The sequence below is a fragment of the Phaseolus vulgaris genome, chromosome 9, assembly GCF_051622355.1.
Source record: "Phaseolus vulgaris cultivar YP4 chromosome 9, ASM5162235v1, whole genome shotgun sequence".
Taxonomy (NCBI): Eukaryota; Viridiplantae; Streptophyta; class Magnoliopsida; order Fabales; family Fabaceae; genus Phaseolus; species Phaseolus vulgaris.
The window spans coordinates 30,874,083-30,894,055 of NC_143506.1; the positions used below are offsets into that span (position 1 = coordinate 30,874,083).

The 19,973-nt window shown below is 31.8% G+C and overlaps 2 protein-coding genes across 2 annotated transcripts; both read right to left on the bottom strand.

Annotated features, from left to right (window-relative positions):
• Window positions 1–4,069: 4,069 nt before the first annotated feature.
• LOC137821273 (DNAJ heat shock family protein) lies at window positions 4,070–8,223 on the bottom strand. Its single transcript, XM_068625787.2, has 2 exons — window positions 7,418–8,223; window positions 4,070–4,899 (listed from the first exon to the last, which is right to left on the bottom strand). Exons 1-2 carry the CDS (start codon window positions 7,960–7,962, stop codon window positions 4,455–4,457), a joined length of 990 nt encoding a protein of 329 aa, XP_068481888.1. The 5' UTR covers window positions 7,963–8,223; the 3' UTR covers window positions 4,070–4,454.
• Window positions 8,224–14,787: 6,564 nt separating this feature from the next.
• Window positions 14,788–19,706, bottom strand: LOC137820505 (calcium-dependent protein kinase 10). The gene is made up of 7 exons (XM_068624629.2): window positions 18,697–19,706; window positions 18,476–18,619; window positions 18,231–18,383; window positions 16,779–16,894; window positions 16,503–16,670; window positions 15,686–15,916; window positions 14,788–15,479 (listed from the first exon to the last, which is right to left on the bottom strand). The coding sequence occupies exons 1-7, from the start codon at window positions 19,361–19,363 to the stop codon at window positions 15,306–15,308; spliced, it is 1,653 nt and encodes a 550-aa protein (XP_068480730.2). The 5' UTR covers window positions 19,364–19,706; the 3' UTR covers window positions 14,788–15,305.
• Between the last annotated feature and the right edge of the window lie 267 nt (window positions 19,707–19,973).

A 19,973-nucleotide genomic window follows, 5' to 3' on the forward strand; every position in this document is an offset into this window, starting at 1 on the left:
ATTTATAAAAAAAAAAAAAACCTTAAACCTAGACCAATCGAAACATAATATTATAAAAATCTATTATGAAAAACTGGAAGAAAAACTAGAGTATGAAACTTTTACCATTACAATAAAATTATTAAATAAAAATTAATTTTAAAAAAAAATAATTAATTGTTATTGTGATTAAATTAAATACTATTTCAGAAAGTAATAAAAAATTGATTTCTAAATTAATTTATATTATTGTTAAATAGTTTCTAAATTGGTATCTAATTAATAACCAATGTTTTAACTATCAATTATTTAGATTCTAAATTTGTTAACAAAAATTTTAGTTGCTAATTAGATACTACCATCTAACAATAATATAAATTAATTTAAAAATCAATTTTTTTTTAGTCTCTAATTTAGTCATTATAGTAACTAATATTTTTTTGTCTCTAAATTGGTTTTTATTTTGTTTTCTTTTTAGTGTACGCTTTGCATAGTAGCATATTACCTAAGATAAACTTACTGAACATAACGGTGAATTTCATTAGAATTGGTAGATAAAGAAAGCATAGATTTTGGTTAAAGTTGGTCCTAATTTTTTGAAAAATTGAAGTTTGGTATTCCTCCCATTGAAATGAATGATTGGTTGATGGGCAGCTATGACAGTAACCTAAATGTAATAGAAACTGAGAGAGTGTACAAAAGTGATTCCCTTATGGCAATATTTTCTAACACTGGGATTTTTTCTCTTCTTGATTGGTAAATGAAAAGGAAATTTGGCCGTTTGCAGGAGAAACGTGGTGTCAACTTTCTCGTATAACATTCTTTCCATGCACAAAAGAATAATTTACACAGCAAAATCATTTTTCTGTACGAAAATCTCCACACAAAAACAAAACATATTTCTTTTTGAAAGTGAAATCGTGAGGGACTCAGTGTCTATCAACTTTCACAATTCAGTTTATCTTTACCAAATATCATCAACTTTATAATCTTTATTCTAACAACATAAGAATCACAAAAAGCTATAAATGTTTTTGGGTATCACGAAAACTATCTAAAAAGAGGTTAAAGAAAAAGGTTTCCTAAATAAAGTCATAATTTAATTATTAAATAAAAAATATTTTTACAAATAAAAATACCTTTCATTAAAAAAAAAATACAGGTATATTGTCTAATACTTCATCTTATTTTCTCAGTAGACAATTTTTTAAACTTATCCTAATTCACATAAATATCTTTTATTTATATAAATAAGTGAAATAAATGTTTAAATTAATTTTAATTAATTATTATATCATTAAATTAAATATTATTTTATAAATTATAAAATTATCGATATCTAAATTTTTTTAAATTAGTATCTAATTAACTATCAATTAATTTAGATTCCAATAGATTCTAAAGTTGAAAATTAAAATTTTGGTAGTGATTTAAATTAATTTAAAATTTAGTTTATAAATTTTTATTAATAATAAAAACTGCTTTAATATTAATATATATTTTTTAATTTATAAAATAATATCTAATTTAAATTAATTATTTTTTTCTAAAATTTGTGATTTTCTTTTAATTTTTATTGAAACTAAAATAACATATAACGTAGACATACATTGACATGAGGTGGTGTTATGAAAAACAAAACATGATTCCTAGTCATAAAAAAGAGGAAAGAAACACAATCATAGTTGTTCACCACGTGGTTTGTCTTAGTATGTTTTACATTTTGTTAATTACCACACAATATTCTGCCAGCGAAGAACAGAGAATCGGCTTTCAGAAAGCACTTTAAGGTAATAATAATTTAACAAAATGTGCATGCAATGAATAAAAGAGAAGCAATGATAAACTTGTGAGATATTTTTTCTTTTAATTTTAATTCTTGTCGTTGAATAGACTTTTCAGGGATTCATTGTTCTTGTGGCTGACATGAATATCTGATATTGTTTTCTGCAACAAATTACAAATATTAAATCCACAGATAGATATGATATGCATGTGACATTAAGGGTACAGGAGAATATTACAAAGCAATGTGAGGACTTAAGGAGAAGACAAAATGAAAAAAAAAAAAAAACTAACCATAAAAACAAAGAGAAATGGTTTGTGATTCTGGTTGTGGTCCAGAGAATCAACCAAATGTGGTTAAATTTCTTCCAAAGCCTTCACTTCCACCAACATATTGCCAAGGATCCTATAATCCAAAACAAAACAACCACATCAAGAATATTCCACCAAGATGAGCTTTTCCCACTTGTTAAAAAAAGAGAGAGTTGAACTATACTAGTACACAATTTTAGTAATTTTTACTGAATTCAAATTTGAAATGAACTAATTAGTTGCATAAATTGAAGTATGATGACCTAAATGTTTTAGATATTTAAGGGTGTAATATGATAATTTGAAGATGCAATGTTCAATTAAAAGAGAAAGTTTATGCATAAAAATTGAATTTGAAGTGAGCAGCACAATAACATAAGGATGAACTTGAAAGAGATAAATATGAAGAGCTAAGAATGCAAATAATTAAATAAACAACTAGGATAACATGATTCCAAATCTTGTCAATTACCTTTTTGTTGGAGTTAGGTTGTTACATGTTGCAATACCTTCCCTTGCTATTATGATTGTATATCTCCTATGTACCCCTTTTTATTTATATATTATTTTTGTTAATTAAAAAAAACTATCACTTTTTTCTCAATTCTCTAAAAGTATTTCCTTTTTCAATTCTTTCAAGCAATAACTCTTATATTCGATTATTTATAATTTTGTGGAGTTCAAAGTTCTATCCATACTTTGCTGGACTATAATATATTTTAACTTAACTTCCTTTTTTAATTGCCAACTATGAGATCCTATTTAGAGATATTGGTCTTTATGCCAATATACTCTTCCATCAAAATTTTACTATTTGAAGTAACTCAATTCGTCTCTAACTTCCTTATTCTTTTACTTCTATTGCAAATAGGTACGTTTAGACAAACTTCTCTGTAACATTTTTAGAAGGAAAAAATGAAGTAAGTTTACAAATTAGTTTATGAACAAAATAAGTAGTTTATGAAGATTTTTTTTTTCCTCCTAAATATTGATATGTAAATATTTTTTTCAAAACAAACCCTAAATAACTCTGGAGCAACTTAAAACCTTGTAACCCTTTTAGCTGGTGATAAATAAGTAGACAAATAGAAAACACCTTTTACTTTACGACTTGATTGTTTCGGTTTAATTGGGCCAAAAACTTGTCACACCAGGGAAGCGTGTTCAGTTTTATTTATTTATGCTTTCTGCACTATATAAATTTGGGCCTGCAATATAGAAAAATTTTAAATACCCAAAATATCTTTAAAATTTTGATTTGAATCATTGGAGTGTGAAGCTTGGGTTTTGATAGTGGTGAATTACAATGGAGGTGAAGGGAAAAGCTGAGCTTGGATAAGGTGCATTAGTGATTGTAGTTATGATTGAAAGGTTGGGTTATGTAATTAAGATAAAAATGGATGATTGAATATGAGTTTTAGATAAAATGACGATAGTGATTTCCAGAAATCGAATTTTAGAAAGACTTCCAAAATAAGCAGAAGCATTTGTGTATTTTGTTCTTGTCATTCTATAAACTCTGTTATGGAAGAAGGGTAATTTGCTTACCAGAAATGAGAATCTATAAGTGATTTTGAATGAAAATCATATTGCAAAAAGCAAAATTCGGAATAGTAGTTATAAATCCAGGAATATGAATTCAGAAGAAGAAATTTGGTTTACGGATTCAGGATATTTCTATTATTTGACCTCTGTGACATAGTGCAGGTTGCAAAATGATATAATGCAGGAAACAAAAGCCTTATTTATTTGGAATAGAAATTGAAATAAATTTTATTTAATTAAAAGATTCAGGTGAAGAAAAAATCATATATAATGTTCCTACATATTCTAAGAGATGTAAGGCACCAAATATACGAGACTGTAATACATGCATAAATAACAGTTTAAAAGAACACTTTGCCATACATCAAGTTTCTATGGCAGAACAAACGAGCCGGTAATAAAATCATAGACCAAGTGTTGTACTTCCAAGTTTTAAAAGAACAGCATATCAATAAAGGAACCTCCAATAAAATAAATCAATATATACAATTTTCATGGTATGAGCATGACTCATTGTGATCCTATCAAGACCAGTACCCTTCACGAGTTTAACCAAAAGGCAAAACAAGTTTTATGAAAATGATGGAAAATCAGTTAAATTACCTACCTAACTCTTTCACTAAGATTGACACTTCCAATGATTTCCAAACACTCGTTTATGTTCCTAGCCTGCAAAAAAGTCCAGATGTGAAGATATGGTTTCATCGTATGTTGGCCCTTTATACTCTCAGTTTCACCCGTGAAGTATTCCTGTTATTCACATGCATCAATAGTATGCACATGACATATTTACAATGTGCATTCACCAGTGACACGGAAAACCAAACTCACACTCATGAGATTCCACCTAACACTCTCCTCAGATCAGACTTCTGCTCTGGAGTTAGCCTTGAAGGATACTTGACGTCAAGCTTAACTCTCAAATTTCCCTTCTTCCCAGGCTCTTTTGATATAGGCATTCCTTCATCAGGGACAACAATCTCGGCACCAGGTTTGACAATATCTGTCAATGGTAAGACGAGACTCCTTCCATCCAAGGTGGTAAGGTCCAACGTTTTACCTGTAAGGGCCTCAAGAAGGGTTATCTCCTGGTTGATCACCAAATCATTGCCATCCCTTCTATAAAGAGCATGCGGTTTCTCATCTATCACAAAAATTAGATCTGCTGGGATGACACCAGGCTCCTGGTTACCCTTCTCTGGGAAGGTAATCTTTGTTCCTTTCTTCCAACCAGGTTTTATCTCAATGGTCAAAATCTCTTCCACATTTCGAGGTTTGCTGAAATTTCATTGCACGTTACAAATATCGTCAACACAAATATCCACTTCTCAGATGTAAAAGAAAAAGAGCAAATTTTTTCCTTAAAAGAAACATTTCTAGTGTTGTCGGTACATACATACATACATACAAGGCAAATCTTTCCTATTTTCTGGGATAATCCGGTAATTAGATTAACAGTCTGATTACAATTTTCAAAATACTCTGCAACTTCCATATTTGGATTTTAAGAGACCTCTGTCTAAACCTAGTTATTAGAATCTAAGGATTCAGCTAGCTATCAATTTGTATCATCCGACGAATCTCAAATAACTTTGAATCTTTCTAAACATGAACGAATCAGAGTGATTTCAATAATTCTTTATTTTATCTTTTTCACTTTTCTTTCACTAATTCACTGAAAGAAAATGAAAAATCATTTAATAAGCTCAAATTGTTAAATAAAAAGGAATTGACGGAGCACTTTTGAACCTGTCTTATTGGCTGTTTCATATCATCAATTCCCTTCTTCCAAAATAGTGACTTTATAAACTCAAATATAACAAACAATTCGTTTAACAAGACTTGTTGCTAAGTTGTTTTAATCTATTTTTGGTTTAAAATTATAATATTGAATACTAAATATCACCTGTGTGATACATTCAAAGTCATTTTAGATCATCTAGGATTCCTACAATTTAATACAAACTATGATTCATAATTCAAAAATTAGTTTGGTGATTCACAGTATAAATATCGATTTCAAATGTTGGTCTAAACTGATAATAACAGACGCTCCAACTGCAGAAAAAACAATACTAGATTAATCAAATCACTACAATCAACCATAAAAAAAATGGCTTAATTTGGTCCCTATAGTTCCACTAAAGTTTTGACTTTGGTCCCTCATTTTGCAACAATGCACCCCATAGTTCCAAATTGATGCTAAAGTTTGATACCAAATAAATTGACTCTTTATTCACGGTAAGGAAATAATCTTAATTTAAATATATACAGTATTGCCCAAAAGATGCCAGATAAAACTAGCATTTGTAGTAGTCAGAGTTTCAAGAATATGTAATACTTGATTTGCCATGTATTGAAAAAGAAATAGTTTATCTGTGTTTTATATCAATAGCTTCTCCAACTTGAAAAAATATAAGCCTATAAAACATTTTATTTTTTATTTAATAGCCAAGCAACCCTTTTCAAATTAGCCACATTAAATTATATTTAGAGCTAACCTTCAAATTATATGAATTATGTATATAAACTACGACATTCCATACATTGACATGTGTGCCCATTATGAATTATCTTTCACTAGGATAGGCAAAAGCCAGGGTTGGGAAAATGGTAGGTGATAAAATTATTTTTGAAATCTTAGTGTGGAAGCCTAAAGTTCATCATACCCGTGATGATCACTAAAGCAATAGGTTATAATCAAGGCAACTGCAAAGAAATAATATGTATTCGTCTCAATCAACACATTAGCCAATGCCGTTGTCCCGATAGCCGATTGTCTTAACAAAAGTAAGCACTATCCTAACTAAGTCAAGCTGAAGCAGGTGCAAATTGCACATGACATTCACTACGTGCCTCTTACTGACAAACATAAAATGCATACCTTACTGAATTCCCTTTCACAATAATTTATCGTGTCCACAAGGTCAAAAGCATAACAAAATGAACACTAAGGATTCCAAGATGTCAACGAAAACAACTTTCTGGGATATGTTATACCAACACTTACGAACAACATCCCTTTATCCGTAGACAAAAATCAGTCATGAAATTATTTTCTGTTGTTTAGAAAACAGCCCATGAAAAATTTCTATTTGCTTGGAAATTTTGCTCTTCCAAAATTGAAAGTGCACATATTCATCATGGGATTCATATTTACGTTATACAAGAAACCCCATGTCAAACCTGACATCATCACCTATTCCACAACAAAGTCCACCTTCGGTCCTTAGTTTCAATGTAAATTAAAATACTCAGCCATATCTTTGCAGCCAAATATATAATGCTAAATGACCCAAGCATAGACAAGCCGCATACATACATAAAGTGAATAATGTCAAAAGCAAAAGAGGACCAAAAGAAAAGTCGTTACCTAGTTGGTCAAAGATTTGGACTTCAAGAACATTCAAACAAAAAGGTGTTCAGCAACCACTACATAGTTCTATTCAGTCAAAGGATAAGGGAAGCAAAGTGTAGTAGGCAAACACTACAACTCTGGAACTTACAGCTATGACAATCCTTCATGGTAAAGAGATTTCACACACACGTACACACACAATTGGTCTAGTATAGGTATAGAAATTGGAATTAAAAAAAGTGACCCTAACCAACACCCTTTCAATTTCACTGTACTTAACTTTCACCCTCTGTTGGAAATTACACTAACTAACCTATAATCAACCATTTTGTCACACACACACACAAAAGCTTATCAACCGAAGAAAAAATAAAACCCACGAAACAATCCGACACAAGCACATTGAGTGAAATTAGGTTAAAGATAAGACTGTTTTACCCAAAAGCGTCGTAGACGTTCCTGGAGATCTTCATCTTCTTCTTGACGCCCTTGTAGAGGTCCTCCAAGCTGCAGGGGAGCGCGTTCTCGATCGGGGAAGCCTTCCTCGGGGCGGCGGCGCCGAACGCGGGGCCGCCGTTGGAGGTTCGGAAGAAGGCGTTGCGGCGCGAGGAGCCGACGTCGTCCGGGCCGAAGAACTCAGCGTAGATGTCGTCAGCGTCGCGGGGGTTGAAGCGGAAGGAGGAGGCGGGGGGATGTTGGCGGTGAAAGGCGCGGGAGGAGGAGGAGGAGGACTGCGGCGGCGGCGGAAACTGGCCGGATTTGAGAGCCTCCTCCCCGTAGAGATCGTAGATCTGGCGCTTCTGAGGGTCGCTGAGGACATCATAGGCTTCGGAGATTCGTTTGAATTTGGCCTCTGCCTCGCTCTTGTTGTCGGGGTTCTTGTCGGGGTGCCATATGCGGGCGAGGCGCTTGTACGCTTTCTTCAAATCGTCGTCGCTGGCGTTGCGATTGACTTTGAGTATGTTGTAGTAGTCCATGCCCATGACGGTGTCGTTTGGGTGCTCCGGTGCGGCGGAGAGGAGCGTCGGAATTGACGGTTAGGATTTGGAAGAACGAGATTGGAGGAAGAGGAAATTTAAAAATAAAGAAATAATGAGATAGCAGTTTTTTGGGATTTATAAAGTTGGTGTTTTTAAATCTACGTGCAGCGCACACTTCCAACACTCTTTCTTCTTCACCACCACAACACAACAACAACACAATCTTTATTTCTCACAAAAACAAAACCCTACATTACTATCTTCCTAACTACTTCTTTTACATATTCAAATATCTACAATCTATATTTTTAATAAATAATATATTCTCACATTCATTTTCTTTACATTTTCTCTTTTAATATTAAATATAACTACTTCCTCCCATATAATCTATATATTAATTTATTTTATAATTACTTTCATTTCAGCATCTTATCTATCATAAAAAATTTCACCACACCCAACAAATAAAAACACAAAGTATAACACATTTTAAAGTTTTCATTTTCTTTTTGTAAATTTTTAATTTTAATATTAAATAATAACTCAAATTATTTTTTTAATTTTTTTTCAAAAATGAAAGCACGTCGTGTGTGTTTCTATAAAGGAAACATAAGACTAAGTAAATGTGATAAGAAAAAAAAAACACTTTTGGTTGAAATTAATTATGCAATTCAAACTAATCAACTTTTCGTTAGCTTTTGTAATTTCGGAAACAATTTTATTATATATTGTTTGTTGAACAATCATTTTACCTTGAAAATTCATTAATAAAATAATTTATTAAAAAAATTATGAAATAAAAAATAATTTTAGAGATAAAAAATAATTAATTGTTATAGTTATTAAATTAGATAATATTTTAAAAAATAATTTTTTTATATTATTGTTAAATAGTTTCTAAATTTGATACTAGATACCAATTTAGAAACCATTTAACAATAAATAGAAACTAATTTAGAAATTATTTTTTTTCGCTTCTAAAATAATATCTAATTTAGTCGCTGTAACAACTAATTATTTTTGTCTCTAAAATTAGTTTTATTTCATGATTTTCTTGTATTAGTGATTATAATTATTATCCAACATTATATTATCACAATTACAAATTCGTAAAAGATAATTACTTCTCTAATAAGTCTAAAGATTTAAAAAGTAAAGTGCCAAAATATAACATCTTTTTCCAATAGAAGCATCATAATGAATAATTCCAATTGAAACGTGTTAAAAGAAAGTCAAGTTTTTCAAGTTAAAACTTCTATTATAAAAAAAACTTCATTCGGATTAAACTGATTTTATTGGTAAAATTTGTTTCAAAAAATAATTACACATTATAAAATTATATTCAACCATATTTCTAACCATATATAATTTATAATTTTTGTATTTTATTTAATATTTTAAATAATTTTTCTCTTTTGTGTAATATAAAAAAAGTACAGAGGAAGTTGGCATTTGCTTTGTATTTGTATTTTCTGATTCAAATTATATGAGACCTACTACGTTGGAAAGAAGATTTAAAATTCTTCAATTTCGGCTTTTGAATCAATAAAAATACTTTTGAAACAAATAAGCTATTGTCCTTTCAAATTGGTGATTTTGTTTTGAAAAGTTTGAACAAAATGATTTAGATTCCTTGAATTTTTTATAATAGTGGGTTTGAATTTTTTTTTTCAAAAGTAAATATGTTTTTTAAAACAAGACTTTATAATCTTTCTAATCACTTAAATGTTTTAATTTTTTTTACTTCATTTTATATTTTAAAAAAATCTATTAAAGTTTGAAAGGTTAAAATTATATTGATACAAAATTTGAGGATTTTTTTATGATACATAATCTATAAAGAAAATGTTGACACATAATCTCATTGGAAAGAAAAAATTAACTATAAGAAGATGGTTGAATAGAATTATTATAAACACCTTTAGCAAACTATTGGTGAATGATTTATCATATTCTATGCAGAGATGTATGATGGTTTTATAAAAACATGTTCACAATCCTTTTAGAGGGGATAATCAATAAATAATGTAATATGTAATAAAATTATCAACAATAACACAAAAACAATTTTATATTGGTTCACACCAACTTGAATTACATTCAGTTTTCCAATGCTAACAACAAAGGGTTCCATTAATCAAATGAGACTACTAGGGGTATATAAAAACATTTCTAACTATCTGATTACACAACGTCTCTCAAAGCTAAATACACAATGTCTCTCCAATTTATCAGAATTATTTTGAACAATTATATAATAGTGTAATTCAAAGATTAACTTTAATCTTTTATTACTCAATTGACTTATACTTAAGACATTTGTTTTTATCCTTCCATTAGTTGTTCATACTTGATTGTAACTAAATCTGTTGTCCCTATTTCTCCAAACTCAAGAATCTTGCTTTTGTTGTTGTCATCATAAGAGACAAATCCATTTTCCTTTTCTTTGAATTGGTATAACTTTCTTCTTTCTCTAGTCATGTGTCTTGAACAATTATTGTTAAGGTACATTAAGGAGTTAATCTTAATGATTAAGTTTTAAGGATTACCTTTTGTCACGTAGTAGGTTTCCCCTTCTTGTATATGCTTGTTGTGGGAGATTCTTTTTTAGCAAGACTTTCTTTATTTCCACACATCTCCTTCAGCTTTATCCATATATCTTTAACACTTATGCAAGATAAGATTTTCAAACAAATATCCATAGTTAATGCAGAAAGAATGATATGTTTTACCATTGCATCAATTTGATCATTTTCTTCAAATAAAAATATGCATATTTTTCATCTTGCACATTGTTAGTCTCCATTATAATCTAATCTTTACAACCAACAAATTCTACAAATGATTTCATTATGTTTTTCCAAATTGAAAAGTTTTTTCCATAAAACAAAGGTGGCTTGGTTTCAACCTCCTTAGAAAACAAATTTAACAAAGCCACCTTGAAAAACTCAATATCTTTGTTTTGATTAAGTTTCAAAAACCAACTCTAAGGCCAATTGCTAGAAAAAATTAGATGAGCTAGCTAAATCAAAAGAGGAGTAAATTGGTTTTGAAACTAAGCCGATTTTATAAGGTTGAGTTAAGCTTAAATTCAACTCCCTCCTAGAACAAAATGGTAATATTAACTTTTTTTGTTGATACTTGAGGTGTCAGTCTAGCTGAGATGTCAAGTTTCATAGTGATGCCTAACATGATAGCTTTTATAAAAAAAATGGTTTTGAGACTTTTTGAAAACACATCTTTATAAATAAATCATCAAAACTATTGTACTATACTTATGGACTTTATTTCAAGTTATATAATGATTTCTACAAGAGACACACATTTCTTTGATGTGCAACGAGCCCCTCTATTAGTTGCACATAAACGGTCTTTCAAATTTTTCATGCAAAAAAGTTGTTTTAACCTTCAATTATTCTAACATCATATTATTATAGGTGAGAAATATTTCATTATAGTTTATTCTCACTTGTGTAAAGTCTTTTTTCACCGGTCTTACTTTGAATCTTGCTTCCTGCACACCTAGTATTTCGTCCTTTTTCTTAAATACCCATTTTTATCCAATGACCTTTTGAATTCTAGGTAGATCCACTAGAGTCCATGTGTGATTCCTTTTTAAAAATTCAAACTTCTCTTCCATGTCACATTGTCAGTACTGGAATTTTATGTTTTCATAGGTCTCTATGAAGTTTATAGGTTTTGAACCTTTTATCTCTCCAGTCGCACTAAAAGCATAACAAATGTGATCAACATACCTAAATTGATGTGTTGGTTTGTTTTCATCCTCTCTCTATCATGCATAAGCTAATAGCCGAAGTTTAAGTTTACACATCTCGACTTACTTTGATGATGAATTGTCTCTTAAGTGACAAATCTCATCGCTTGAGCGACTCATAAGTATTTGAGTCAAATTCTATCCGTGAGAGAGATTTGATTTAGTTTCTTCCTTTCTTGAACGATGATTTACAATTTGGATAATGAGACTCATCGCTTGATTGATATTTTGTTGCTTGATCCCATAGTATTACTCAATTCTGGCTACAATATATTGCTTGAGACCAAGTTGTTGCTTGATCAATATATATATATATATATATCAATATACTAAGAAAGTGTTATAAATGAGCTAAACTTAAACATTTACATATTAATTATACTCAAATTAAGCATATTGATCCAATTGATATCAAGTTCTCAAACTTATCTAAAGCTTTGAAATTCAACTCAAAACCAATTTTCATATTGTGAAATCATAAATTTTGAAAAAAATACAAAATCTACACAAGAGTGATTTTTTGTACTCTTTGTAAGCCAAAAGTGGTATATAGAATACTTGCAATTAGTTTGATTAGTGGAACCCTTGATGGAGAACTAACATAGTTCTTGTTGACTAAACTAATATAAAAATTAAGTGTCTCTTTGCTTCTACTATTACACTTGTACAAACTTCTCCTATCTTTCGCATGTTGTTTCTTGTAGATTGTTTTTAACTAGTAAATTATCCATCCTAGACCATCTTCCCTTTTATTGTTTTGCAAATATTGTTAAAAATATTTTAAAGCTATATTCAATTCCTTTTTATAACTAATATGTTATTTTCATTTTTTCCTAGAAAAGGAAATGAATAATGATATTTAGACATCCTCTAGTTTGATTTAGAATGCTCAACCTTATAAACAAACATATTAATACGAACTTAGATTAATATAAATTCATTTTTTCACGTTTGTTCATAATTGCGTCAACTCTAAAGTACATACATGAAAATAAAAAGAGGAGAGAATTGAAAATCAAATAGAATATAAAACGTATCCTCAATAGTAATTTTTTTTAGTTTAAGTATATTTTTTAGCTATATTCAAGCTCATGGCTATGGAAAAAGAAAGGAGAAGAAAGAAATTTAGAATTTCAATAAAAAAGAAATAGAAAGGTTAAAGAGAAATTAAAAAAATTGTGCTTTACAATAATTATGAATTTAAAGAAGCAATAATTTCAAATAAGTTGTGAATTTAAATAAATGATGGTGTTAGATAAATTAAGAATAAATTTGTTTAATTTTATATCTTATAACCTTTATAATATATCTTAAAACACAATTATAAACTTTTTTCTTTAATATTCACAAAAATAATTCGATTATTTTATAAATATAACATATCTAAAAAATAATTTTGCATTGAAAACAAACTTTTGTTGTGTATTTTTACTAAAATATGAAAAAAAATACTTTTTTTTTATAAATTCTTTTATTGTTTAATAAACAACATGAACTAGAAAAAAACATTTTCGTTTTTAGTAAAAGCATAAACATGCTTCCATTGTTTTGTGAATAACGAAAACATGTTCTAATGTACTTTTAGGGAAAATTACATACGAAGTTAGAGGTGAAAAAAAAAAGTTAAGAATAGCAATTGGAGATCTTATTGTCATTGTATTTTTTTTTAACGTTACATTTCATCTTTTTCTTATATAAAAGATATACTTTCAGAGTTCTTGATTGTTATTGTACATTTTTCTTATAACTTAAAATATTTACTATGGAAATTGTGTAGCTACATTATACAGATTACTTATGAAATACAATACGGAACGCAATCATGTACTATGGATTGTTTAAGTCGGAAGTTAGTTCGTGTTACACAAAATTCAGAACATAATTATTGATCTTGAAACTTATAGATTAGTTAATTCGTTATCTAGTTTAAAATACAAAAACTTCACAAATATCTCTTAAAGCAACTATGGGTAAAGACGCAAAAAACTTACCTAAAAATGCCACCACCACGACGAACTGCCACCAACAATCGCCAATTGTCATCAACACAACCCACCACCACCATAGAAACCACCGCCACCTTCAACCCACACACCTTTTTCTCTCAACAACCAATTGTATAACACTGTGTCTTTTATTGATAATTTTGGAATTTTTAAATTTATGGGGTTCTTAAAAAGTCATGGAGGTGCGGAAGAAGCTGCCAGAACTTGGTTAACCATTTTCCTTAAAATCCATCATCCCAAACACATTTAGGCCTTTTCTTCCTACACCTCCTCCATTACGAACTACACCTCACTACTAACGACAAAGACTAAAATACCCTCGTTAACTGTTCACACCGCTGTTGTCGCCCTACTTTGCACCATTGTCACTGCAGAAGAAGAGTGCAAAAATGTTGAGGAAAAAGAAGAAAGAGAGAACGTGTTGCTAAATAAAACACGTTTTAAAAAGTTTGTTAAAAAAGCTCAATCTAAAAAGATATTATATATATTTTTGAAAAGTTTGTTAAATAATAATATATTTCATGCATCCCAAAAGTTATATTATATGAAAATCTCATTTTAGAGATTCCAGAAAGCGTGTTCTAGAAGTTCAACAACACTAACATCATCGACTTGACGATAAATCGTAATTATTTCGATTACTTTTAACAGGCAACTTATTAATTTTGATTAATTCAATTTAGAAAAAAACAATTTGCATTCTAATTAATGTGATTATTATTTATTTAGGAAATGTATTATGATTAATTTGATTTAATTTTAGAGTGTAACTTTTTCAGAAAAAGTAACCCAAATTTCAAAGAAAGTTATAATTAATAAATTAATAGATTTTAAGGCTGGGCAAGGATGGAAGTTTAATAATAGTAGCACTAATAATGGGGATTTACTTGTATTTTCATCGAAATTGGTAATATAGTGAGATTTGGAAGGCCTCACCTTAGTCTGATAAAAACGAATGTATTTACAGTTTAAGGGTGTTCCAGATTATGTTCTACCTCATGCAAATTAACCATAAAGTTCATAACAGGGGGCCAAGAGAGAATGTGTAGACAAAGTGTTAAATAGCTACACTTTCAGACAAATTAAATTGCTTCAACTTCCAGATATCTAGACTTTCTATAAACATGCTCAGAAGTTCATATCGCCAATGAGACAAGTCCTATAACTGGTTTTCTGCACACAAGTTAGTAAAATCACATTTACCAATGGAATTATCAAACACAGATATAACACAGATATACAAAGAATTTGTAATTTTTTTGGGGTATGTAGCTGTAGCATGTGCTCCACACTTTTTGGTGACAGGCTATGAACCATCTTTAGTATGCAATTGCAATCCTCCAACGCAAGCTGCAGGCATCTAACATCCAATCCAACCAAGAAACCTAAGCTAATCAACTCCAACTCAAGATCATTATATCTTAAAATACTAAAACTCGAACCTTCCCAAAACTTGCTTTCATGGAGAGATTCCCAAGACTTCCAAGCACAACAAGTGACGCAAGAAAAATGAGTAACTGAGAGAGCATGGCATCAGGTTACTTTAAGAAATTACTTTACTCTCAAACCACCACAGCTTGACCAGTAATTCCATCATGAAGCTGAAGCGAGCCATCCTTCATTAAGTTTAGGCTCAAACTCTTGAATCTCTCTCTTGAATATTGCCTGGATGCTTTTCTCCAGTCAGTTCCAGTTTTCATCATTGCCACGAACTCCTCATAACTAATGCGACCATCCTGTGAAGTGAAAACACGAAATTGAAAAACGACAGAAAGACTTATAGAGAGGCAAGAACGTGTATATGAGATGTGATAACTGAAGCAAATAATTGTAATTTCCATTGAAATTTCTTACATAGTAAATATAATTACTAAGCAACAGTTATTCTAATAATTGAAAGCTAGTAATACTAAATAACAAATAATGAGCATGAAAGTCAAACCTTGTCAGTGTCTACTTCACGCATGATATCATTTAATACATCAGCATCAGTTTCTCCTGACTCATCTGCTAAGGCTTCTTGTAACTCGCCCGACTCAATATAACCACTCCCATCTTTGTCAAAAAACTTGAATGCTTTGTGGAAATGCTCATCGTTCTCCATTTTTTGCAAGTGAATCGTAACAGCTACAAATTCTCCATAGTCAAGTACTCCGTTCCCATCAACATCAGCCTATGTAATTCAGAACAAAGGAAACCATTTTTGAATCACAAATTTGTAACACAAATACACTTGAAAAGTCCAAGATTAAGGGATGAAAAGCAACTCAATTTATTTGACTTCAGATATATGAATCTCATTTCGAATGACATTATGACTGTCTCACTAACTTTATACAAAGGTATGTTGTGTTTTTAATAAACTGGTGCCACTTTCCTCTATGTCTAAAACAATCTCCGCAAGTGAGACATAAAAAGGTGATATTCATAATTGATACAGCCTTTAGCATAATTTTTTAATACTAATTAATAATTACGAAATATTACCATAAAATAAAGGCTTTTACAAGTAGATTCAGACATAAAATACACCACACTACTAGATAAAATGTAGCATACTGGCATATTAAATTATGCTTACTCATTGCAACATCCAAATAGCAAGACAAGTCACATTTATCATACACATGCCACATTCCTACGTAATTGAGTATATGAGAGAGAGAAATTCTAATTACAGTATAACGCGGTAATGATAAAAGAACTGATATTATTTGAAGTAACTACATTATAAATGATATATAATTATAGAAGTTTACCACTTCCATCAGCATCTTTATCTCTGGCTCAGCCAATTGTGAACCAACTTTCCTCAATCCAGCCTTCAGCTCCTCGAATGTTACTCTGCCATCTTTGTCAGTATCCATCAATGTAAACATATCTTTGATTATTTCTACCTCTTCAACAGATAAATGCTCTGCAATTACCTGAAACATTCATTCAAAGAAACCTAAATCACCAACTTCTCAACTTACTATTTAAATCACATAGAGATTTGAGTAAACAATCGTGCATAAACCAGGACAGATGCTAACCCGCAGAGCTCTCTTTTTGAATCTATTCATCACAGAAAACTGCTTAAGCCTTGACCTCACAATATCTCCTAATGGAACATTTGGAGCTTTCTTTGCATTTTGCAGCCAGGGATGCTCTGTAAACATAATTAAAGATGGTAAATATTCACTAGACTTTCTTCATAAGATAGACCTAATGTACAGTCCTGTCTCCCAACCCATGTCGTAAGGCTTCAAATATTTAACAATTATTTTTCCTTTTTGAGAAGGGCGAAATGGGTAAAGGATAAGGTTGATAATTATTTTGAAAAATTAAATGATAGACACAGCTGTTTCAAACTGTTGCAACATTATGATTTTGAAGCCCCCACAAGTTAAACCTATTTAGTTACCAAAACAAAACCTTCTAAGACACAAAATAGACTACAAATATCGCTGTTAATCCAAAGATAAAAAGAACACTATTCAAGTTAAAAGAAGTGAAAATTTATTCTCTCCTCACTCCTATCTACCTTAGCAAGACATAATGCATTTTAAACCCAGAAATAAATAGATTACGAATCCAGCTTAGGCTATAGACGGTGGTTGAAACTTGAAACCCATCTTGTGTAAAGTTATTGCTTGCTAACTAGCCCAGTAGAAGCACAAAATAGGAGGATCCTAAAAATAAACCATAAGTGAACAGTGTGTCCGGTTGAGTCAGCGAAAAATATATGACTTCGTGATGACTTTCAACCAAAGTTAGAGCTATGACTTTGACAAATGAATATTTTAATTTCTATATATTATAGCCAAACATACCAACAAAGTGTGAAGCGGTTTTCTTTCCAAATTCCCCACCTTCCCAGTTTCCACCAACTCATCCAAGCAATCCCTAATTGGATAACAACTAACAATTAATCCTAAGCTCCACCCACTAATCCCACTACAAAGGAAAATTTTCCTCAAGCCTTATAGCTACCTATTCTAGAACTGAGCCATGTTTAACAAATAGTATTAGGGTTTTTACTTTTTTCTTATATGCCATCTTCATTTTACAGGCTTTCTGCGGACAAATTTCGACCACGGTCAAGTCATATCATACGGTGCAAAAATCTAGCAGAGAAGGAAACTTATGTTTATGCCGCATCCATCATGGACACCGATTCCAATGTACAAAAGTTATAGTAATACCTGACAGGTCATTTAATGAAAGCCTACAAAACATACTGAAATCTGAAACACGCTTATCATAATTCTGGACCAAAACCAATTCCTACAAAACACACTGAGATCTGAAGCACACTTGTCATACCTCTCCACTAAACCCAATTCCAATGAAACCACAAAGGCGAAGGTTAACATATATCAGTACAAAAATATAAAAAAATAATAATTAAAAACCTCCCTTGTTCAAAAATCCATCATCTTGCCACCCAGTTAGTAGACAGAAGTACACTAAACCACACACAGTACAGAGAGTGAATGACTTACCAAGAACCTGTTCAGCTGTCAAACGCTTTTTAGGATCGGGCTCCAACATTCGGCGCACAAGGCTTTTGGCACTCTCCGATATCTGCGGCCAAGGCTCCCTCTTGAAGTCAATCACACCCCTCAAGATCGCCAACGCCACACCTTGCTCAGTCTCTGCCCCACCCAAAAGCCACACCAGAATCTCAAATCAAATTAAAACACAGCTAAATCCACCCAAAGTAGAACAACAAAACACAAATCCCTACCTGCCCAAAACGGAGGAACCCCACACAACAAAATATAAAGGATCACTCCAGCACTCCACACATCCACCTCCGGCCCGTAATTCCGCTTCAGAACCTCCGGCGCCATGTAGTAAGGACTCCCCACAATCTCCGCAAACTTCTCCCCTAAAGAACCCCCCAAATTTTTTTCAAAACGTAACATAACTTAAACAGTTCTTGCTGTAAGCTTTTAATTCTCTTACCTGGTTTGAAGAACACCGAGAGGCCAAAATCGATGGCTTTGAGAGCGGAATTTTCCTTCTTATTCGCGAAAAGGAAGTTCTCAGGCTTGAGGTCTCTATGCATGACGCCATTGCTATGGCACATCTTCACAACTTCAGCGATGGTGCGAGCCACGGCAGCGGCGGCGCGCTCACTGTAGTGCCCACGGGCGACGATCCTGTCGAAGAGTTCTCCTCCCTCGCAGAGCTCCATCACGAGGTGCACGTTCTCGTTGTCCTCGAAGGTAGCCTTGAGCCTCACGATGTTGGGATGCTCCGGAAGCGTGGACATGATAGCCACCTCGCGCCGGACGTCCTCAATGTCCACGGCGGTTCGCAGCTTCCGCTTCGAGATCGATTTGCAGGCCAGCGCCTCCTTGGTTTCCCGGTCCGTGCAGAGGTAGGTGATGCCGAACTCCCCCCGGCCCAATTCCCGGCCCAATATGTACGTGTCGCTTATGCGCGTCCTGTGGCTCATTGGAATCACGTCCTTCAGAACACGGATCGGCGCCGCCAACCTCCCCGGTTCCTCCGAAAACGGGTTCGGCATTTTGTGGTTCGCCTCCTTTTTCCGGGCGCGGTTGCCGTCGCTCGACTTGCTATTGTCTTCCACCACATCAGCCTTCGCACACGCGTTACAGTTTCCCATGCTGTGTTGTGTAGAAGAAGCTTCTAGAAGAGTGAGAGAGTCTAGGTTTACTTGAGTAGTAACGCCGGCGGGATTTTCCGGCGAAGGGAAGAAGCAGAAGAAAGAGAGAGAGAGAAAAGTTGAGTGAGAAAAAAAGGAAAAGAAAATGGTGGGTTTTGGAAATTAAGTAATAATAAATTGAGAATTAAAAATACTATCCACTTATATCATTCCTTTCATTCAACCTCAATTTCTATCTTCAATTTTTCCAAAACGAATATCCCAAAGCTCAACACTGTTTCATACCATACACATGTTTTCATTTCTCAATAATTATCAATTTCTAATCATTTTTAATCTCTACAAAAATTGTATTCTCAACAACATACTCTACTATTTCTCTCTCTATAATTTCTTTTTCTATCACACGTGCTTCTAAATTCCTGTTTTAATTTATACACAAAAATTAAATAAATTTTGTCCCCTGTCATTAACTATGGGATCGAAAAGGTTAAAAAAAATATATCTTTATTTAATTCACTTTTTACTAGTGAAAGTTATAACTTTTTTTTATTTGATAATTTCTATTTATAATTTTTTTGTTTTTTATGAGCTTTGACTAATAATAAAA